Source organism: Gekko japonicus, unplaced genomic scaffold (assembly GCF_001447785.1).
Source record: "Gekko japonicus isolate JY-2015 unplaced genomic scaffold, Gekko_japonicus_V1.1 scaffold384, whole genome shotgun sequence".
Classification (NCBI taxonomy): Eukaryota; Metazoa; Chordata; class Lepidosauria; order Squamata; family Gekkonidae; genus Gekko; species Gekko japonicus.
The window spans coordinates 452,394-476,053 of NW_015175980.1; the positions used below are offsets into that span (position 1 = coordinate 452,394).

The following is a 23,660-nucleotide window of genomic DNA, read 5'->3' on the forward strand; positions in this document are numbered from 1 at the left end:
CACTGTTACCTTCCCACCGAAGTGGTACCTATTTATCTTCTTGCAATTTCTTGCTTTCGAACTGCTAGGTTGGCAGGAGCTGGAACTAGAGATGGGAGCTCACTCCATCATGCGGCACCCGGGTCTCGAACTGCTGAACTAATGACCTTCCACAGCCTGCAGTTCAGCGTCTTAACCACTTGAGCCACCGCAGCTCCATACCACGACCATGGCAATGGTTTAAGTGACCAAATTATACCCCCCAGCTTTTCATCAAGGAACACAATGTGAATCTAAGGGTTGAGAAACCGATGGTTAAAAATGAAACAAAAAGCCAAGTGATGGGATTTCCCACTCCCCCATTCGACCCAACATCTGCTTCAGTAGGTACTGGAAGAGTTATGGATAGACGAGGGAGAGGACTATGAACCACACAGCTGTGGTTTGAAAAACAAACCAAAAACAGGACAACAATTGGAGGAAATCGCCTCAGGTTTTCACGCACTAAAGGTGCAGCTTATAAACTAGATCAGACGTACTGGAAAATAATACCAATAAAAGCAGCACAATGTCACATGTTTTGTTTCTTAAAAGGGTTTAATGTAAAAAAAAAGAGGAGACAATTTCTGTTTAGAATTCTAAAGCTGATAAGCCCAGCATTTTACTTTCAAGCTTAAACCGCTTGACGTGCATTTTGAGAAGGCCAACGATCGCCTCGTTGCCAAACGTTTCCGCGAGCTGCAAAGGTGACAGCCCTCCAACCAGACTTTCTACATCAGCTGCTGCGTTCAGCAATAAGTAGCAAATTCCCAGCTGCCCTAAACAAAGTGAAATAAAACCACAGAGAGAGAGAGAGAGAGAGAAATGTGTATTGACGAAAGAGAAAAAATATTTTCTTGCAATTATATAAAGATGTAGAACGTCAAGCCAGACTATTAGTTTATGTAGCGCAGCATTATCTATTCTTCAGTCTAAGCCCATTGAAATCAATGCACATCAGTAACTCTGCATAGGAGATCTTCAGTATGCTGCCCTGAGCTTCTTTGAGGAAGGATGCGATAAAAATGTACGGTAATAATCAGTACAGATTAGGTCACACAGCTCATTACATTTCAAGGCCTCCTGAAATCCAGAAAAGCCCAAAATAAAAGTTAATACCACCATAGCTTGCTTAAGGAACCAATCCCTATTTTGTTTAGAATATTTATAAACTCGCCTTTCACCAAAAGCATCTCAAAGCCCCAGGCGGGTAATTTGCTTCTGTCACTACACAACTACGGCACTGATTTTAAATGCAGGACCATCCCACAACTGAAAAAGTGGTTTTTTTACCATAAACGATAGCAAGGTGCAGTGGAGTGGCTCCGTCACACTGTGGGTTGGGGGTGTTCACGTTGATTCCAGGGTAATGCAAGAGCAGTGAGACGAGGTGCATTTTCCCAGTGTTCACTGCAGCATGAAGTGGCGTGTTCCCATTTTCTGCTGCTTGGTTTACATCGGGTATGGGAAGAGTCTAAAAGAAAAACACTAGCCTGTGAGAATACCATACACAAACACACACACACATACACAGAGATGTGGTTTTATTTTACCTGACAACAGCAACTCCCTGTATGCTATCCTAACACATTTTTAAAAAATTCTCCAGGAATGCTCAGTGGACAGAGCTCATGCTTAGCACACATCATGTCCTACAACTGGATCCTCACATCTTGAGCTAAAGAACCACAGGAGCAAGAAGGAACCTCTCTTTACACAGCAAAGTGATTGAAATGTGGAATTTGCTGCCAGAGGATGTAGTGATGGCCACTGGCTTTAAAAGGAGATTAAGACAGATTCATGGAGTAGAGGTCTATCAGTGGCTACTAGCCATGGTGACTAAAGGGAACCTCCATGTTCAGAGGCAGGGCCAGGAGGCAATGTCAGGGGAAGGCCTCGGCCTCTATGCCCTGTTGTTGGCCATGCAGAGGAACTGGCTGGCTGCTGTGTGAGACAGGATGCTGGACTGGAAGAACCACTGGTCGGTGCCAGCAGAGTTCTTATGTTCTTAAGATCAGGAAAGGTCTCTTCTTGAGATCCTGAGGAAGCACTGCCAGAGAGAGTAACGAATCTCGGGCTACACACTGCTAGCCTGAGTTGGTATAAGGTAACTGGAATATATGATGCTGCCTTGGGCTATTGGTCCACCTGGTTCAATAATACAGGTGTTGTTTTCATTTATACTTATTGCAAATTACATACAAAACAACAGGTAGTAACAGAGCAAGTAGAGCCTATTCTGAAAGGCAGTAGGGCCTCCAGGGTCTCCAGCAGAGAAAGGTCGTTCCTGGCACCTGTTCCCTGAGAACTTTTACCAGGAGGGACCAGAGAGTGAACTGGGGACCTTCTGGGTACAAACCAATCCGTCTGCTCCGGAGCCATGGCCTTGGCTGTAATATATGATTATAAATCAGTATGCGGAAATTCCAGCTTTTCCAGGAAAAGATGCCCCCTGCCTAGCTAGGAGGCCAGTGCCCTCTTCCCTACTGATACAGGCACAGACGAAGAACACTCCTATCCCCCAGAGGGCTTCTTCCTGCAGTTCTCCGGGATACCAGGAATGTGTCCTGTCTGACAATGAGAGGAAGAGGTCCTCCACAGTAACAAAGGATGGGAAACCCCAGTCCCATAGAATGATTCGCTTTACTCAGATGGGTTTCTTATTTAAGAGGAAAGGCGGATTCCCTGTGGATCCGTTCTCTCTTACAGAGCCCAGGACATAAACCGTGCAAAGCTTAAAGTGGGGATTGCCTGGTCAGGATGCTGCCTGGGAGCCCTATGAACTTTCTCACGGAACTCAAAAACAGTAAGGCAAGACATGGATGAAACATAAGTCCTGGTTTCAGGAAGGAACGCCGCTCCACAAAGGGAGCCCCCCCCCCACACACACAAAGTTAACACCAAGACCGAAGCGGAAACCCAAAAATCCAGGCTAAGGGACTGAATGACACTGTACATTTTCTTCAGTCTTAAAGAACAGCACTGTAAAGGGGGAAGGGGTAGAGGAAGGATTTGGATCAGGGCACTGGCTTTGAGAGGGGATACCTTCAGAGGGCAGCTGTGTTGGTCCGCAGCCAAAGAGCTGGATTCAAGTCTAGCTCTTCAGAAGTGGAAACTATAATGGCCATGCTAGGGGGAAAGGGCAGCAGAAAAAGGTCTAATAAGAATGCTTTTTAAAACCTGCCCTCCACGGCTAAGAGAGAGAGGGATTCCCCGCAGGGAACCGGCACCAGAGGAAAACCGGTTTCAAACCCCCTCTTCCCCAGTGTCACAGGCCCAAGCTCAGTGCCAACCCCCTTCACACACATCCCAAGTGCACTTTGGACCCTAAAGCCACGGAGGCAGGGTTTGGTGGGAGAGCCCGTACAACCTCTCTGAAGCAGTCGATACTGCTGTTACCAAAATAATCACACATCCCAATCAAGACAGATCCAGGTGGGCGACCGTGTTGGTTTGAACCACAGATTCCATTTGAGACATGAGCTGTGCCTAGATTATTGTGGAAATCAGGTTCCACTTTTAAGCTGTACAACTGAAGAAGAATGCTTTGAAATGTCTGGCATACCTAGGAAGGATGTTTTTGGCTGCAGATTTATCTTGGGGACATCCTCTGCCTTTTTTTGTGGACTTTGAGGTCTTTAGGACACTATTATACTGAACGGATATAGAGGAGTCGCCTGTTGGATTCTTTCTTCACTGTTGAATTGTTATACCAAATTTTATCTTCTATTTGAATTGTTACTAGTGTTTTGGAATTGTGGCCACTAATTCTACTCTATTAATTGCTTTACTGTAATTATATTGCAATAGTCTAATGGTAACTTGTGAAATCTGTGAATGCTTTAATGGTCTACCCTTGCATCTCTGTACATTTCATACGCTTGAGGTCCCTATTGCTTGGTTTGTGTTGGTTTGAAGCAGCAGAACATAGTTTGAGTCCAGTGGCACCTTTAAGACCAACAAAGTTTTATTCTGGGTGTAGCTTTGTTCTACATTCCAATCAAGACGATCTCTTGATGATCAGCAGATGTCCACATAAGGAAGCCTGCAGTGTTCCCTCTAAGCTGAGTTAGTGTGAGCTAGCTCACAGTTTTTTAGCCTCTGGCTCACATTTTTGTTTTAGCTCAGGAAGGATGGCTCCAGAAAACACTAATTTATGCAGTAGTCAAATTGCTCACTCACAACTTTAATGCCAGCAGCTCACAAAGTAGAATTTTTGCTCACAAGACTCCACAGCTTAGAGGGAACACTGCTGCCCACTGCACTGAAAGTCCTGTTTCCATTCCGCTGCTACAAGCCCTTTTACAAGGATTCATAAGCGAAGTGCTGTTTACCGAGTTCACGTTCCTGTAACTCACGCCTCCCAAAGAAAAAACACCTGCTTTTTCCTTGCCACGCTGCCGGGTTTGACAGGGAGGAGCAGAGATTCAAATGTGTCCTCGAACTGATCGAGCTGAAATCAGTCTGCTTGCATTAAAGATAATTAAAACTCCAAGAGGAATTGAACAGTAGTTCCTCGGGCACGCAGACTCCCTCCGCTACGGACTAATAATGAAGCTCTCTGTAAAGTTTCCATAATGTTTTCTTAACTAGACACACACATGCCCTTAAGGGTTGCCTCACATATTATATTTTTAGGTGCACACCAAAAATGCAAAGTGTGGAACATGACACGCACGTATTTGCAAACACAGAGCGTGTGCACAAGAGATGCGGAGCACAGGGAAAGACCCGTGGCAGTCAGCACCCTCCAGAGACGGCTGGGATGCAATCCAGCACAGGGCTATGCTGGAGTTGCTAAACTCTCCTCCTCCTCCCCTCCCCACTCATCTCTTCCTTCTTACAGACTGATACCTGGGAAAATGACCCATGTGCCAAAAGGATGGAGTGACCCTATAATTACCACCCTCCATGCATAATAGAGGCAGAAGATTCTCAGAGCAAGATGAAAGGAAGGAGAGCTCCAGAGGAACTCCCTCGTGCCTTTCCCAGACCGAAAATGCCTGGCTGGCACATGCGAGAGGAGGCGGCAGAATGGATTGGATCACTCGAGACGCAAGGGAGTAGATTTCTCCTGGTAGACAGCTTTGCCAAAAGAAAAAAAAAATCTCCATGTAAACAGAAAACAAGCATGTCCAGGAAAGATCGTTCTTACCCCCCACCACTTTGCTTCGTGTACTTATTACCCATTTGCAGGGAGGCTCTTCTTTTGTTTTAAGCATAGGCAAGCACTCAAAAATATCAGGTCTGCCCCCCCCCCAACAGCAGTCTGAAGTGGCGCAGTCCAGATCATTGCCACTGGATGGTCATCTCATCCCCTGCCTGTGTGAAATGTGATAAAATTACGCTTCACCCCTTTGAGCAGTGGACCCCCTGAGCAGCTTGGACAGCCCATGGGAGCTAAGCAGGGGGCTCTTCTGCATTCTGATTTCCATCACTTGTGTATTCCTGTTGCATCAGGGCCCCCGTCTCCCCCCGCAATGTGTTTTGCTCTCTCTAGTAGTCCCAGAGGGAGCAAAACACATGTGGAAAGGGGGGACAGACCCAAATAGAGGCAAAGCAACGGCAAACCCAGCTCCGCTTCTCACTTGCCTGAAACACCCCAGAAATGGGATGGCCATCATGGGTTGGCTGCGACTCAACGCCACATCCTTCTTCCTGTTTTTGCAAGCTGGAAGGTTGGAATTTGCACTCAGGGCCGGGGCTAACACAATCCCACTCTGCCCACCACAATGTGGTGAAACAGGCAGCAGTTTTTCTACTATGGGAAATGTGGAATTTATTCAGTTGTCCTGGATCTCCAGTTGCCACACCCCGATACGGATTTTTACTTCTCCAGCTTTATGAACCATACCAGGGGTGGGGGAGGGATAAAGCTGGAGAGGTAATTGGAGTATAGAAACTTCAGAACTGGGCCAGCTAAATTCCACATGTATGTATGTATGTATGTATTTATTTATTTATTTCATTAGGGTTCTATGCCGCTCTCCCCACAAGCGGTCTCAGGGCGGTGTGCAAGGAAATACATAAAAATACATATAAATATAATACACAATCTAAACTCCCAAATCCATAAAACCAAACATCTGCATTGGCACCGTACTATAAATGCCTAACCCCCTCAATTTACATCAGCCTGAGGGAATCACTTTGTTGTTGTTCAGTCGCACAGTCGAGTCCGACTCTTCGCGACCCCATGGACCAGATCACGCCAGGCCTTCCGGTCTTCCGCCATCCTCTGAAGTTTGCTCAACTTCATGTTCATTGCATCTATGACACTGTCTAACCATCTCATCCTTTGCCGTCCCTGTTAAAATAGCTAAGAACCATTAAAGACCATTAAAAACCTGTCGCTGTCCTCAGCCATATGCTTGGCGGAACATCTCTGCCTTGCAGGCCCTGTGGAATTGTAACAGATCCTGCAGGGCCCCGATGCTGGAAAGCACAGAGTTCCACCAAGAGGGAGCCAGGGCTGAGAAGGCCACGGCTCTGGTTGAGGACAGATGGACATTTTTTGGGCCAGGGACTTCCAGCAGGTGTTGGTCTCTTGAGCGTAATGCTCTCTGAGGGACATACCCAGGAGAGGCGATCCCATAGGTACGTTGGTCCCTGACCGTTTAGGGCCTTATAGGTCAAGATGAAAACCTTGAACTTGACCCGGTACTCAGCTTGGAGCCAGCTGTCAGGAAAACCGGTACCCATGGGGGGCCCTTTTGCCACATAAAAGCTGGGCTATAAGCCTAAGCATCCGTAACCAAAATTAATGCATGGTTTCCCCTCACCTCCATCCCGTTCTCTTCCGCCCATTTTATAAGCTAGGATCCATCTTCCTGCACTATCAAACACCATGCGTATTGGCAGCACTGTTCACAACAATTAAGTATGGATTTCTGGAGTGAGAAGGGATGGGGATACACTGGCACAAAAGGAAGGAAGACAGGCAGGTGCCACAGTAGAGAGGGGTACTCTTGTAGAGGGGGCACCCAGCTCCCTGGCATCACTTAGGCAGCATTCCCCCACCCCTCCATTGATGGTCCCATGCAATTAGACCTCAGGTGTGGCCTACAGGCGGGCTCCCCACCCACCCACACAACGGCCGAACAGTGCCCCCGCCCCACCAACTCTGAACTGACATTCCTGGATCCTGAGCGCTCCAGTGCTTAAAGAGGGTCCCTTTAATTACATTAATTGAATTCAATACCCTAAAACTAGCTTAAGCAAGACAGCTTATTTGGAGCAAGTGACACTCAGAATAATGACGCCTTGTTAATTACTATAAGAGTCACCTAACTTAATAGTCAGAGAGCAGATCCAGTCGACGTGATACAGCAGACAGAACACCTCCAAATGGACTTGGAAAAGGGAGACTTTCAAGCTCCTCCTTTTTTTCTTTTTTTTTTTGAAATATTTTTATTGGATTTTCACAATAATGCACCTTACAGTAATAATTTACTCTTACTCATTTCATCCCATTAACACCTTATATAACATACAACCAATACTCAACAGCAACAGTATCAGTACTTATCATTACTCTCCTTTTTCAACCTCTCATCTTGTACACCCCCTTCAATAGTGATTACATACATCCATTAATACATTCTTTAAATCTATAATCTCTATAAATATTAAACTGACTGTTCTTCCTTATCAACCTTGCTCTCTCAACAGACAATACCAAAAGTATATGTTGCAGTATTTCTTCCATTTTTATCTTTTCATCTTACTTTAACATTTTTATTTTGTTTTACTTATTTACATATTTTTTCCAATTTTTATTACTATTTCCTTATTTTCCTTGTTTACCCCCCAGCTGCTCTAGCCAGGATCGTCTTTTAGCTAATTTTAACTTGAGAGAATAGTACAACTTTCCATTTCTTCATTTACAACTATTTCCACACCTTAATAGCAAATAGCCATCCTATTTCCAGGATTCAACGCCTAGAGGGACACACAAATCAAAGCCCTTTCATAATCATACATTTTGAGGCTATAGTTTATACCTTAATATCCCTCAAATCATATTGGTATTATTACTTCCCAAAGGAGAAAAAAAAGGAGAAAACAAACACCAAAAAAGAACCTACATACTACAATCCATTCACATCAACTTGTCACACATTTCCCAATTTATAGACACCATTAATAAGACATACCCAAAACAACCTTTCCTTTCATACTAATTTCATTTCTTTCTCACTCCATTTGAAAACACACTCACACCCTTCATAACACATAGTACTTTAACATACATTTATAAATTTCTAGTTCATCCCTTAATATTCATACCAATTTTACCATTTTCAAAACAAAAAGGGGAAAGTAAAAAAAGAAAAAAAACCCACACCCCTAAGAGCAAAAATTTCTAATACCCTGCCAAATTAATTTACAACAATCTCATATCCAGCTACCAGTCATATCAGTTCCTCCCGTTTTACCCCTTAATCATATCAATTCAGTTCATTTCCAACAGGACACAAAAAACATATACACTAAACAAACACTCCCATGAGAACAAAAACTAAATCCCTACCGCATTAATTTATCACCCAACAAACTCATACTTTAGTGGCCCTCTAGTCATATCAGTACCTTACATTTTCCCCTTTAATCATATCACTTCAATTCATTTCCAGCAAAGACCAAAAATCACATACAACGCAAATTTTCGTATACTTTAAAGCATCTTTTATAACTCTGCCGCTTCTTCTTCAGTAACACCATATCCAGATGTTTTCTCCCTTTGTATAGGTGGTATGTCCTTTTTAATTTCTTCTCACAAGGTTTCCACAGTTCATGTTTCCATCTCGAATTGTTCTTTTTTACCTTCCAAACAATCCTTTCCTGTCTCTTCCTTCTCCCATTTTTCTTCCTTTCTGCAGAGTCTCGCAATATTTTCCTTTTTATTGCCTCCCTCTTCGGACACCTCCTTTTGTATGTCTTTTTATTCCCTTTTTTAGTCTCCTTAATTTCTTTTTCTTGCAGACACATAGAAGCCTCTCCCAAACACTGCTTACTATGTTCCGTTTCGTCTCTGCTCTCACTTTCCGGTCGGGAACCATGAAGACTTGCAAACGCTTGTTTGATGCCTTCCTCTATTCCCTCCTTCAAAATTTGTAAGAATTGTTCTACCGACATCTCTACTATTAAAGAGTCCTCGTCTAATTCGTCCTTTATATGTGCCATTTTTCGTTTTGTATACTTTCACCAATTCCGTCTCATCTATTGAGCAGCTGAGAGAGTGGGACAAGAGACTAGCTGAAGAAAACAGTCCTTATTACCCCACCTATATGCACACTCCTTCTTTCTCAATTTTCTGGCCGCTTTCTTCTTCTTTCGGAGTATCTATTTATATTTATTAGCTTAAAGATGCATGTACTCACAGTTCCTTTTATTTTCCTGTTGCTGCTATTGTAATCCAAACCCCTCGAATCTTTAGGTAAAAAAGGGAGGCGGCGGCTATAGGGAACATGGCGGCCATGTTCCTCTCCGTTGCCCGCTCCTGCTTCGGGGCGAAAAGTGGACACACACCCCATTGCAAATCACCAGGAGGGGCCACAATCGAGCCCCCTGCTCCAGCTCTCTCTCCGGGAGAGCTGGCTGGTTGCCCTCGCAGTCCGGGAGCCCCCACACGAAGCAGGAAGGATCGGGCGTCCTCAGCTCGAGCTGAAGACCGCCCGTCGCCGCGCCATGCCGACCCTCAAACTCCTTCTTTAGCTGCGCTAAACTCACTCACAGGGGCAGGGAGAAAACCCACATGCACTGATTTCAGTTCCTTATTTTTTTATTTAAACAAACATAAATTTGGAAGCATGGAAGAAAACAAGCTGGTACACAGTGCAAGTAAGAAAGCAGACAAAGTAGCGCCTTTCATTCTCTATTGTGAGCCCCCCCCCCAAGTACTGGTAGGAAAGTTCAAATTACTTTCACCTCTGTTTAGAAGTATAAGGTCCATCAGTGGCTATTAGCCACAAGGTAAAGATAGGAACTCTTGGTCCGGGGTAAGTGATGCTCTGTACTCTTGGTGCTGGGGAGGGGCAAGAATGGGAGGGTTTCTAGTGTCCTGACCCCACTGCTGGACCTCCTGATGGCACCTGGTATTTTTGGCCACTGTGTGACAGAGTGTTGGACTGGATGGGCCATCAGCTTCTCTTACATTCTTATGTTCTTAAGGTGGCAGACGAAACCTAAAAAACTGACTCCATTACTTTAATACCTTTGACATTTTCTAAATTTAGATGAAACTTTTGAAAATCTAAAGACTAAAGGTAGCAGATCTTCAGTGCAACTGACCATTTCAAGGAAATAATCCAGAATCTTAGACTGATCATACACCGCCGCTAAAAATAACAGATTTCGGTTCTTTTCATCGACGACTCCAAGATCCAGCTTCTGGTTTCTAACAAGATAATCCAAGACATCTGTGTATCCCAACTGAACGCTCTGCAGAGCTCTGAGAAGGGGAAGGGGGGGAGTAAAATACATTAGGTTAAAGCCGCTCGAATGCAAAGGTTAAACTCTATTGATTTGTGTTTGCCAGACTAACAGGCAGGGGTTATTTCCCCCAAACAATAGCCAGTACCCAAAGAATTGTGCAAATTCATGCCAAGCATGCAAAAATGCTTTCAACTTGTGCTTGTGAAAGAAGGGTCCCCCGCCCCACCCCAGCCACTCCTCCTGCAAGCACGTTCTAGCAGCAGTTTGTGATGCGGCTGTCCAGAGTCCCACACGGAGTTGGCAGGGGAATCATTCAGCAACCTTGCTGCAAGCCAGAAAACCTGGGCGTGGTCCGTGCCTGCACAGGAGACCTCCTAGAAACCTCACATTGGCTAATTGCAGTCCACTGAAGTCAGTGGGCTTAGAAGGATATATATGTAGCAGCCTTGATAGCCCAATACTAACCCAATCTCATCAGAGCTTAGAAACTATGCAGGGTTGGTGGTTGGATGGGAGACCGCCAAGGAAGACTGGGGTGGCTATGCAGGGGGAGGTGACGGCCAACCAGCTCTGCTCACCTCTTGCCTTGACAACCCCATGAAGTGGAACTTCACGGGGTCACCATGAGTGGGTTATGACTCGATGGCACATTTTGGTGGTGGTGGGGAAGTGCCATCAAGTCGCAGCTGATTTATGGTGGCCCCATCGGGTTTTCAAGGCAAGAGACATTCCAGAGGTGGTCTGCCATTGCCTGCCTCTGCATGGCGACCCTGGACTTCCTTGGTGGTCCCCCCGTCCAAGGACTAACCAGGGCTGACTCTGTTCTGCTTCCGAGATCTGATAGGACCAGGCTACCTTGTGCTATCCAGGTCAGGGCGATGGCACATTTTACCTTACCTATAAAGAGTATACAGAAATAAAGCTAAATCAAAAAGTGAAATACACAATAGGGTGTACACAAGTTCTGGTGTAAACCCCAAAACATCTCTCTAGATAGAGACTGAGGAAATATTTGTCTTCCTAGAGCCAAAAAACCTCCACTCCGTCGGTCCAAAGCCATGCAATTCCAACTGCCTTCCAGAAGTGTTGATGCTAGTTACGTTTAAATATATATTTTTTCCCTTAAAACTTTTATAATATCATATGAATAGGAAAGGTCTGTATTATACCCTCCCCCCAAAAGGTAAGATAAACAAACAGCAAAAGAAACTTAAAGTCTCACCAAAACTGGCATGTCTGATAGATCTGGCCAACCCCAGTTAACAGCTTAACACGGAGGTGAGTGCTTGAAGCAACAGAACAAATTTGAGTCCAGTGGGGCACCTTTAAGACCAACAAATGTTAAGTTTGGGTATAAGCTTTTGTGTGCAGGCACACTTCCTCAGATACTTCTTCAGTATCTTTCACATGAAAGTTTATACCCAGAATTAAGCTTGCTGGTCTTAAAGGGGCCACTGGACTCAGATTTTGTTCTATAGAGGTACGGAGAAAGGGTGATTGTTTTCAGGGGAGGAGTAGGAATAAACAGTAAACGGCAAGAGAAAATAAATGCATGTGTGTCCAAATCTGGGCTTTGATTAATTCATTTAGAAAATCTCCATGCTGCCTCTCCAGGGAAACTGCACTAAGGTGGCTTCTACATGAGAAATGGAAACAAGAAACCAGGGCATCTATGCCAGTAGTGCAACTCCATACTTGTTGAACGTGATACCTGACATGGTTCCCCAATCTTTTCCCAGCTACAGGGTTGGTCTATATCAGTGCCTTTGTCAGGCAGCAAATAAAGTTGTTGAAAGAATAAATATTTAAAAGCACCTAATGAGATAAGATCTCTAGCAACAGAAATCAGAACTTTCCCTCTATATTGCATCTCTTTTCTAAAAATATTTCAACAACTTGCTATTAGCAAAGAATAGCATCCTTTTCACCTCCTTTTCCAGTTGACAAAACACATAAAGCCAATTTAATCCAACAACCTACTTTAGAACAGTGGTATTTATATAGTTCTGCTCGACAACAGGTAGAATTGAAGCTGCCAAAGGGATGGGAGGTATAATGGTCTCATTCATTTTAAATGGAACTACTGACAAGAAAAGGCAGTTTCAGAATCAATTATTGCTTTGCTATTATAGACTGTGGTTTGTAGACAGCCATTTGCCTAGTCTCCTGTGGTGAGTCTGACTAGCCCCCTGGCGACCAAGCAAGAATGCTTTTTCTACCTTAGAAGGGACTTTGTTCTCTTTATTTCTTTTTCAACTCACCCAATGTTTGCCAAACTATTAATATGTGAAAGTACCGGTAAGGTAGGTGACCCCAAACGCTTGCAGAATAGTAGGTTTTTCTATTAACTTCTCTGCTTGTGGACTAAAAGCTTTTTGTGCACATCTTCCCAAGGCTGTTACACATGACAGGAGGGAAGCATTCTAAGTGCAGTTCTACCAAAGTGGGGCAGCCATGCAAAGGCAGGGTGCCTGCTTCCCACATGAGATGTTTTTTTTTAATGTTTTTTTTATTTTTTTCAATTTTTAACAATTCTAACACTTCAAACAGTGAACAATTAATCTTCCAATTACATTCACATCCTGTAAATAGTTCCTGAGTATGTACAACGTTATAACATGTTCAAAGAATTACAATACATTACTCATCACACTTCCGAATATGTTTTCAGTAGAAAGATAACAGACTTGGCGTAAACTTAATAGAAACATTAGGAAGCAATCTGAACTATTGGAGCGGTAAGAAAGAGAATAAAGAAAAGGAGACTTCTATTATCAACTTACAATAACAATTACTTCATATCATTCGACCATGTTTCAGGTTCAAAGTACAAGGACCTTGGCAAACAGGGGTTGAGAAAGACAGTTCTCTTCCTGAAAACGGAGAGTCACCCTCTGCCAGCTTAGACAGATGAATCAGCAATCTGGATTCAGTATAAGGAAGCTTCATACAGTCAGCCCAAAAAAGCCGCGCTTTTTGCACTGAACGTGGCACACTTCCTATAGCCCTGATGCATGCACACATTCCTTCCCTACCCCGAGAAATCCTACGCGTACACAACAGAGAATCCCTATGGACACATGGGACATTCCTCATCATTGACAAGGGGAGGAAAACTTCCCCTTCTGTGGGAGTTTGGATTCTTCCCATCAACCTGGCACTGTTCCACTTTGTATTTTTTCCACAGCAAAGCATCAGCTTTTTGCTCCCAATGGGATGTATGATGCAAGTTTGTGTGAGGACAGAGTAACAATCTGGGGGTGGTAACTACGCCTGCGTATACAATCTTAAGGCAGGTTTCATGGGTGACTAATAGCTAATCCGGGGGGGGGGGAGCTATCTGAATTATCCTGGAATTAAATCTAACCAAGTACTGGATGCAAGAACACTGGGACATACTTGTATCTTGGTGTACATGTCCCTTGAAATCTCCCAACCCAAGAGAAATCTTAACTGAGAAACATGACAGAAACAAGGTATCTTCGCAGCTAGTCATGAACCAGCAGTTGTGTATAAATCAAAAGAAAAATGCTGGTGCAGGTTTGACGGCTGTCCAATTTGAGCCACAGCTGCTCACAGCAATTCAAGAAGCCCTGTTGCGTCAACATTAGGGGACCCACAGTGTACTGAAGGCTTATTCATTTACTGCAGCATAATGTTTGAAGAATATCTGCCTTCAACAGACGCAGGTTATAATAACAAGTAAGATGCTCGACCCAGAAGCAAATACTTCCCAGGTGAGTGTGTATTAGCTAGATTTCAGCAACAGATCTTGCTGCTCCTTTGGAAGACGGGAGGGAGTTATACAGAATGGTACAATGTGGCCAATATTCCTTATGCAAAAGTGACCCAAGATTATTTTAATCTTTTGTAATAAAGGTCCAAGAGAGACTTTTGTAATGTAGCTAAGAAACAAGACAGGAAAAAAGCCAAGCTGCTCAAGGTTTGCAACACAAAACTTTTATTTCTCCTTTGAAACACAATTTCATATGACCATCCAGCAGCATTTTGTGTTCAAGCGTTAAACGATCACAAGTGTTTTGCCTTCATTTGGACACACAACACCAATTTGCTATTACAATGGTGAGAAAGCATTTTGTTGTTTAATTCAGCACGTTTACAAATGGGTCTTAGGAGCCTGAAAAGGTGTGTCAAAAGAAAGAAAGAAAGATCCCAGCATCGGGATTCAAACATTTGACCACTGACTCCCTCCTGTGGCTTAAGGGAGTAATTCCAACAGCAGTTTCAACAAATTGCACAGAGTTGTACAAAACATAAAATAAACTTTTCTTCTTCCACTTTAAAAAAGTTCAAATTTGTTACAGAAATATTTTATAATAAAATGCATTTTTCCCAACAGGTGGCCATGTCAGATCTTCAAATTTAGCAGCTCACAAGTACCAGACATGAATTCCCTATGTTTCTATCAGACATGAATTCCCTTTTTCTTTTTTAAACAGGAAAACACTGGGATTCACCCACCCAGCGGAGTGTGCGCACAAGACCCACAGAGGAAGCCTGTGTTGGTGGCAGTGGGGAGACATGACAGAATTTTTCAGAGTGTCCTTTCTCAAATGGAACAAGCCCCTTAAAATTTTAGTTTTTAAAAGACAGCAGATCCCTCTGCACATGGATACTGAAAAATAAGTCCCACTGAAGTCAGCAAAGGGATGTCTGAGGAAGTGCTACTGAATACCGAGACAATCCCATGCATTTTCTACCTGAACTGTGGACATTTCAGCTCTGCAGGGCTTTGCCACAATGCCAAAAGCACAATGGCTACATTTCAAAATTAAGCGTACCCTCATAAAAAACCTCGTGTGCTTTCAGGGGAATAAACTGAAGACGAGTTAAAGCGTAAGAGCATCATCATCATTATGCTGTGGCTTTTGGCATTACATATAAAAATTAATACAGGCACATACTGAGAGTTCAAGATTATATAAAAGCATTGTCTGACAATGGTCATTATCCACCAGGAAGTTTATCTGAAACTTACGGAACCTGGTAGATCATGTACAGTCCCTTCAGTTAAAGCCCTGCAGCCTTCGCATCAGTTCTAATTAAACACAATATGAAGGAAAACGAAGACTACTGAAGATTATTTCCCTCACTCTCTCTCTCTCAACATGCAAGTTCTCTTACCTTTCTTTAACCACGTCACAGGGATGCTTTTTATCACTGGAAACAGAACTCTTGACATGTTGCTCAGAAGAGATCTGGGTATTGACCAATGCCTTATAGAACTGAATTTTAAAAGCATGACATTGTTTAGTCAATCTTACACCTTCATTTGAATTCTTGCCAATTTTAAAAAAATATCTTCAGATCTTCTAGAAATCTAGAGGTCATGAACCATGCATCACAGCATCCACATATAAGATCTCAATGTAGCCCAGTACTTCAAAATCACTTTGTTAAAGTAGAACAAATCCTCAAAGATGCATTATGTAGATGAAACAACACTCCAACTCCCCCCTCTGTCCTGTTCTGAGAACAGCAGAATTTGCTGCAGTGCAAGGGCTCCCCTATGAGACTACTTTACAGATCTCAGTTCCAAACAGTAAAGGAGATTGACTGAAAACAGTCATTCCTCCCAACTGCCTTGACCAACCTTTCCTTCAGATTTTTACATCCTCTTTCTGGGGTGGAAGCCACTCAATAAAGAGTAGTAAGCTGATAACTCTGATGCTTTTAGATAATTTCATATTGAGCAAATATATGAAGTCTAGCTACCTCTGAAAGACAAAGAACGGCACCATATACAAGCTTTCTTTGACAGTTAAATTATTTTAATAGTGCAAGAGAAATTGTGTTAGAGGAGATTGGCCGCAAACATAAAGTGCAGAAATATAAAAGATGTTCACAGTCCAACCCACAATTCAATCAAGATGAAGTATCTCATTCCTTAGAGATTGTAATCCATACTCTGAAGTAAGCTTCATTAGACTACATGGGACTTCTAAAGAAACAAACCGATTTACCCCACTGAGACGCTAGTCCTCTAGGAGTCGGAATAAGATCACAATTCTGCATGTGTTTACCTGAAATGCCCCACTGAATACACTTGGGGAGGGGTGCTTCAACGTAAACACACTGAAGGATCAGGCTCCACTGTGATTCAATTCAGCTTAAAAGAGTTTTGGATCACACTGTTCAAAACTTTACCAAATCAAGCCTCCTTCTGGTTTCTGCTGGAATGTTTCAATTCCCTTTCAGGTTTTTTAATCAGCCAAATGCGAGGCAAAAACACACACAATTCACATGAACACACAAGTGCATTAAAATAAATTCTTTAAGACACATGTTTAGAAACTTTAGAAAATTACACACTTTGGCCAGTATTCAAAGAGCTATTTTAGAACTATTTTTTTTTAATTTTCTACCCCCCCCAAATCCCGAATGACATGCACAACCTCCCTGAGCCCCTTCCAAGAGCAGACTCCAGATACCACATCAAACTGTTGTCAAAGAAGTCTTTTTCATTTCAAAAAGGGGTTGTCACATGGCCGGGGGGGGGGGGGGGGAGGGTCAATTCCCCTTGTGCACAGGGATCGAGCCTCACAGTTCTTTGCATGCTGGCCAAGATCAATAATCCCTTAGCGCTTAGCTATTGTGGCAGTTCAAAATGCTATGTTTACAGCAACGCAAAAGTATCCATTGAGAAACCCCTCTGGCTTTTTTAAAAAAAGATGACCCATAAACATCAAGACTAAGATGCAGACGGTTTCCCCTGAAAAATGAGTTAGATGTGAGCAGCTCTTACAGCAAATCCCATCTCTATCTCTGGAGATCCGGGACAAATCATCTTTGTACCTCAGTCCCCTTTTAAGCAGAGGTGCTTCAACCCCACCTCCCTCGTATGTTTTGGGCCATGTGAGACTATTCTTCAGCAGTACCCATGTCTCTGGTTATTATGAGGTTTTTAAATAAGCCATTGGGACAACTCCTCTCAAAACTGGGTTGCTTGTATTTGTTTCTGAACATATCAGAGTCTTCTTGCTCACAGCATCAATTACAAGTTACTGAGAACACTAGTCAGCATTCCATAACAGCACAGAAATGCAGTTCTTGTCTGTCTCAAAGTGCAACGGCTTCCTCACAGTTACTCTTTGCAATCAGCTACATCGCTGGCAGCCAAGAGGCTCAGACTCCAAAAAGAAAAGAGAACGGGCACAGATAAAAATTACACTTCCAAAAGTTAAACAATGGGGGGGGGGAGATGCCCCCTTGCCCAAGATTCACATGGAGACCTTCTCAAGCGGGACCAAGACTTGCCTCACCAGCAGCCTCTTACTCGATTCTGCGCTCCGGCCATGAACCACACAAAAAAGTGGCAAGACAGCAAATTTGGCCAGAGTCAGCTCTGGGAACCTTCACTCTAAAAAAATCTAATGCAACACACCTTGGGGAAAAAACCTCTACCCAAGAGACCCTGGCAATCTGCTGCCAATCAGAACAGGCTAGGAGAACTGTGGGTCTCATCTAAGATAGTCCCTTATATCTCCGAACAGAAGGTACCAGAAATGCAAGGTTGGAACTGTCCCTACAGGTAACTACTGAGAGGAGGTATATGTCTTTTTCCCCCCTCCCTAGTGCTAAAGAAACTGGGAGTAGACAGGGATAGCCTACTAATGTGTGTCAAGTTCACAGTTTAGCAAGGGGGCTGGCAGAGAACTGGGCAGCAGAGCCCTTGAATCTAAAGGCATGCTTACTTCCAAGTAGGTCTCAGGAATGTCAAGTAAAGCACTCAGACGTACATTAGTCCTCGATCTCTGCCACTGAATCAGAACTGCAAAGACGCCACAACAGCATTCAGAGAAATGCCACTTTCTTGCACAGACCTCTGGAAAAAGCCACACGGAAAGTTGCTACTCTGCCTCTGTGAAATGTTACCTGCAGTCTCTTTTAAGAGACACGCATAGGAATCAGAAACAGTAGGAAATGGAAAACACACACTGCTAACTTTATGGCAGTGGGTAACCTTCCAACATTCTGCAAAGGCCAGATCATTTTGAACACAGAGACTGTATGACGCCAGCCAGAAGCCGGGGGGCTGCTGCTTGGCAGGACGTGATTTAAGGGGCACTGCTGAAACACTTTGCATGGATGCCCAAAAATGTAACGTACGTTCACAGCAAATGCATGCTTTCAATCATGTGTGGGACAGGGTGCCAGGAGCCAGGAATTATTGCATTTCCTTGCCCTTTATACATTCAGTAGAAAATTAAATGTGTGAAGCAATCCACAGTAGTATAATGTTCAAGCAATGTCCTGTTAAGGCTTGTACGGGAACAAATATGTGTTAGCAAGAGGCTGGCTCTGCAACCCACATCTAAACAAGAGTGGCCACTTGATAAAAGAAAACTTAACAAAAAGCCAATGTGCATATAATTAAAAGTAGCCCTGAAGGAGGGAAAAAACACAGATGATGTGTATGAAACATACATAATTCCCAGCAAGGGCCCACATTAGAAAGGGTATTCCCTCATTCCAAGAGGAGGAGAACATCTCTATGCTGGTGGTTGCCACCTAGTGTTTAAGCATTTGTATTGAAAATAAAAAATTTCCCCAAAAAGAAAACAAACAAAAAAACCCTTCTGCTACCTGATTGTTTGGGGGCACTTGCGTAATTAACTTGACCATCTCCTCTACTGAACACTGCAGCTCTACATCTTACTATTCAATAACTTCAAAATATTCAAACTTCTCCACTTACAAGGAATCATACAAAAATTGAGAGCTCACTCCAATTGTGATGCCCAAGGCTGCGTTCAGACACCACGATTGAACTAATGTGTCTACGGACCCCCGCCCCCCCCCCAGCTTGTTGGCGGGCTTGTGCATACCCCTTGCTCCTTCTTCCTTGCAGAAAGTGTGCCAAAGGAATTATGGCTAAGAGCCAACGCTGGCTACCTGCTACGTACCAAACAATTGTGAGGCAAGGTGAGCAGGTTAACCTGAGTTGGCTTAAAATTGCAGTTTGTGGGGGGAAACCCACACCCCCAAGATGACCTGCACACCTGCATTCCTGTGTCATGGGCCACCAGAGTTAGTTTCTTCTCACGATTCTCCACACAAGAGAGGGAGGGAGGTGGGAATGCTCAGCCCAAGCAATGGGACAGATCTGTGCACATTAGCTGAACGCAGGTTACAAGTGACACCTGAACGCAGCTCTAATGGCATTGAACTTTGGTTGCCCAGGTAAGTATGCTAAAATACCTACTGAAATTCTCCTTCACGGTACTTTCTGTGCCTTAACGTACTTTACAGGGAATATCCAAACAACGAGCGGAAGCACATCAGAACTATTGTGGCTTTACCTTCACTATCGCATGCCAGAGATTTGCAAGAACAAATGCTCGTATGGCTAGCAACCACTGAGCTATCTGAGCATTCTTGGTCGTGTACTGTATACTCGAAAGCATTTTCTTATATCCAGATGTTTGAGCCGAAGACATAAAGTTTAGGTAGTCAAGGAAAACGTACGGACTAAGGCTGCTGACAAGTCCTGTAGGGTATTCGCTCAGCGCCGCAGCCAGGATGGTGTTAAAATCGAGAGGCTGAAACTCCCCGGAGTCTGATCCCTGAAGAAGCGCAAGGCGGAGTTTGTCCTCGATAATCCCCATTTCCAGTTCCAACAGCTGCTGCTTCTGAGTGTGCTGGAGCTCTGACAGCCAGAAGTGTGCAAACTGAACAAAGTTATCCCCAGAGCCGCTCCATGCACCCAAGTCACTCATAAAACCATGGGCTTTCCTCTGCCAGCCTGCCACAGCAGTGCTATCAAAGCGACTAAACATCTTCTCAAATGCATCCTTTTCCGGGGAGAAGAGCAACCCCAGAAATTGCTTGGCGGGCCCGGCTCTGCCCCCTGCGTCACTCAGAGAAGGTGCCATTTTGTTGCCAATGTGAGGCAGTGGGACAGCTTTAAAGAGAGTACAGTTCCTGATCTTCAGAGAAAACAGCTCCTGTTGTAGATTCCCGTTTTCCTCCTGGGCACTGTTCCCTAGTGAATGGATCCTCGGAAGGTGAAGAATCTCATTCTGCTGACTCAGGGCCTTCCTGTGTACCTGCACAGGCCCCAAGTCATCTTCCTTCTCCAAGTTCATGCAAGATATTGGCAAGGCATGCCTCTCCTGTAAACTTTGCATTGTACAGAACCACAGGGTACGTCGGAACGCTTTGGAGGAGCAGCATAAGTCACGACTTAGTGGATCTCAATATGAACCTAGGACAAAAAAAAACCACACAGGACAGTTACAACACTCATTGCTGCAAGAGCAGCCAACTGAGGGAAAGTATCTTGCATTGACGCCTCCGTTCTCATGCCTGTTTCACTGAATAAACAAGTCTTTCCAAAGAAAATGCAAGTTACCTTTCTACAAAAAGCTTGCTGGAACAAAAAGTTATTTTCTTCCTCTAGAAACTAAAGAACCTAAAAAATAATGGAACAGTGGTTCTAAGACAGTGGAGCACCTTGCCTAAAATTAGCCCACCCCTGATTAACCAATTACAGTCCCTGGCGGTTAATCCACTAACTATGCAGAGACTGTAGCCCTAATGTTCACCTCTTACATAACTCTTCCATGACTCAGTGTTTAAAGACATCCGAAAGCTCCACCCTTAAAGTACTTGATCTTCACAGCCCAGTAGAATGAGGCAGTTATTCCAATCATACAAATGCCTGGGCTGTCTTTACGCTCCTCCTAACACTGTTCTAAAGTGCTTCCCATGTTAGGGACAGTCCATAGAAAAGTTTTAAGACTCAAGAAAGGTTTACTTTTATGGTGTGCATCCTTCCGTCCTTGTGCACATCAGGATCTGTCCTTTTACAAACCAACTGCGGAAACCCACTCTTCTGGTCTTGTTAAGGGATGAAAAGCACTGGTAGTCAGCCAGCAAACCAGATGCCAGAATACTTATTACATAAACAATACTTCACTCCAACCAATAGGATGCTGGTGTGTGAATTATGAGGTCACCATTAGAATTTACTCTTGAGCGTTATTTTCATTCACGATGCACCTCAGAGCAATCTCAAAGTTTGGATTCTGTGAAGGCAAGAGCATTTTGAGCTCTTTAGCACATGAAGTGATCTTCTCCACGGAGTGTGTCAAAGCCTAACTCATACTCACAAGAGAATGGGGTGGTAAAATGGAATGCGCCATTCCAGTTTTGAATACCCCCTCATATTAAAGACTCCATGTGAGCAGAGAACTCCTATCGACCTCTTGTTCCTTGCTGTACTGATTTTCTGTTTACAGGGATAGATTCAGGTGAGTAGCTGTGTTGGTCTGAAGCAACAGAACAAAGTTTAAACTCAGTGGCACATTTAAGACCAAGAAAGTTTAAGCTTATACCCATAAGCTTATAAGACTTTATTGGTCTTAAAGGTGCCACTGGACTTAAACTTTGTTCTAGGGTGGCTTGTGATCTGTTTCAGTTTGCTTCTTTTGTTTGATGGTATTCTTTTGTAAATGTTATTGACAGAAATAAAAGTTATTTAAAAAAACCCTTTGTTCTAGGGCAGTGGTGGCGAACCTATGGCACGGGTGCCAGAGGTGGCACTCAGAGCCCTCTCTGTGGGCATGCGTGCCATTGCCCCAGCCAGGGCCAGACCATCATTAAAGTGTCGAATTCTCTGCCAAATAATTTTAAGTGAATGAAAGCATCTGGGATTGCTTTCCTTACTTTGTTTGGATCATCTTAAGTTAATGTTTGAGTTGTTTTTTCTAAAGTAAAACCTCAGTATTCAGGTTAAATAAGTGGGTTTTGGGGCGCAGTTTGGGCACTCGGTCTCTAAAAGGTTCGCCATCACTGTTCTAGGGGAAACCACATATACCACCCCAGCCTCCTTGAAGGGAAGAGTACATAAAGACAGTTACAAGAGTAAATAGATAGCTGACATCACCTCAGATCCTAAGGAGAACAAAACCTATATCTTAGCAGCTGAACAAGCATAGTTAGCAGGTAAGATCCAGTATCAATAAGGCCAGATTGAAGGCATATATACACAGTGAGGAAACCAGTTTAACAGGAATGGACAGACAATCTTGAACAAGATGCAGTAATAGGTGATATTCCCTCTTCACACCAGTGAGGAATGCAGGAACCCAGCTCTCCACTGATGCCCATCTGGTCTCATTCTCTCTTCCTGAACAGCTTCTCAAGGGACAAGAACTCTACCCGCTCTTACCTCATTCAGAATTACAAACAACCAGGAACCAGCAAAAGAATCTGCAGGATGTGGGGAGAGAATAGACCTTCCTTCTCAAGTCTAAGTCTCCACCTGCAGTGTAGTCCAGTGTACCTCAGACCAAGGGAAAAACCCCCCCCCATATTTTAAAGTCCCACAGTCCTGACCCAAGCAGGTCACCTGGTATAGCCCAGACCTAACTGGATCCAGCAAAGCTCAGACATAGGCAAACCTCCCACAGTCTAAAGTGGTACAGCCCAGGCAGACCACCTGCACTAGGAAGTGGTACAGCCCAGACAAACCTCCCTCCCACACTCTGAAATGGTGCAGCCCTGACCCAGGCAGACCTCCTGAACTCTGAAGTGGTACAGCTGAAACTCAGGCAGACTACCTGCAGTAGAAGGTGGTACAGCCCAGACAAACCTTCCCTCCCACACTCTGAAGTGGTATAGCCCAGACCCTGAGAAAAAGGCAGGGCCGTCGAGCACCCCCCCCCCCAAGGTCACCTGCAGCCTGACGTTGAGCATCATGGAGGCGACAATATACAAATAAGGGAAGTTGATGCGGAGTTTCCAGGCCAAGTCGAAGAAAATGAGGAGGGTGCGAGTCAGCCCCTTGCAGAAGACGCCGTAAGAGCGGGCGGCCGCCGACTGAGAGAGCCTAACAGCCAGGGCGGACAGCAGTGTCGCCGACATAAACGCTCCTGCCCAACCAAGCCTCACAGGCCCCGCCTCCCTCCTCCAAAGTCCCGGATGTCAACAGAGGGGGGGCTGCACCTCCCCCGTCCAGTCTACATCCGGGCAATCGCGCTTCGGATGACGTCACCGCGGCGACGCTTCTATGGGCGTGCTTCTAGGCGTCTTTTCAATTATCGGCCAAGCCCTTCGCCTCATAGAGACGCAGGAAGAGGCTAGAACGCTTCCAACCCAAAAGTATACAGGGGGTTTCACCATAGACATGTTCAGGGATAGAGCGCCGCCGCCCCAGAGACAACCCGGAAAATAGGGTC

General features: G+C 44.3%; 2 protein-coding genes across 2 annotated transcripts; both read right to left on the reverse strand.

Annotated features, from left to right (window-relative positions):
• Positions 1-603: 603 nt before the first annotated feature.
• Positions 604-20,618, reverse strand: LOC107123029. Its single transcript, XM_015426186.1, has 5 exons — positions 19,779-20,618; positions 15,601-15,701; positions 10,312-10,471; positions 1,312-1,492; positions 604-797 (listed from the first exon to the last, which is right to left on the reverse strand). The coding sequence occupies exons 1-5, from the start codon at positions 20,604-20,606 to the stop codon at positions 610-612; spliced, it is 1,458 nt and encodes a 485-aa protein (XP_015281672.1). The 5' UTR covers positions 20,607-20,618; the 3' UTR covers positions 604-609.
• Positions 20,609-23,419, reverse strand: LOC107123056 (small integral membrane protein 10-like protein 2A). The gene is made up of 2 exons (XM_015426228.1): positions 23,158-23,419; positions 20,609-20,683 (listed from the first exon to the last, which is right to left on the reverse strand). The coding sequence occupies exons 1-2, from the start codon at positions 23,344-23,346 to the stop codon at positions 20,663-20,665; spliced, it is 210 nt and encodes a 69-aa protein (XP_015281714.1). The 5' UTR covers positions 23,347-23,419; the 3' UTR covers positions 20,609-20,662.
• Positions 23,420-23,660: the final 241 nt, after the last annotated feature.

Coding starts and splice junctions, on each gene's coding strand:
- LOC107123056 (XM_015426228.1), bottom strand. CDS start 23,346: ATGTCGGCGACACTGCTGTCCGCCCTGGCTGTTAGGCTCTCTCAGTCG. Junction 20,684..23,157: donor TGCTCAACGTCAGGCTGCAG/GTGACCTTGGGG, acceptor TTTTTGTCCTAG/GTTCATATTGAGATCCACTA.
- LOC107123029 (XM_015426186.1), bottom strand. CDS start 20,606: ATGCAAAGTTTACAGGAGAGGCATGCCTTGCCAATATCTTGCATGAAC. Junction 15,702..19,778: donor TCTGGCATGCGATAGTGAAG/GTAAAGCCACAA, acceptor TTTAAAATTCAG/TTCTATAAGGCATTGGTCAA. Junction 1,493..10,311: donor TGGATTATTTCCTTGAAATG/GTCAGTTGCACT, acceptor TTTTTCTTTTAG/ACTCTTCCCATACCCGATGT.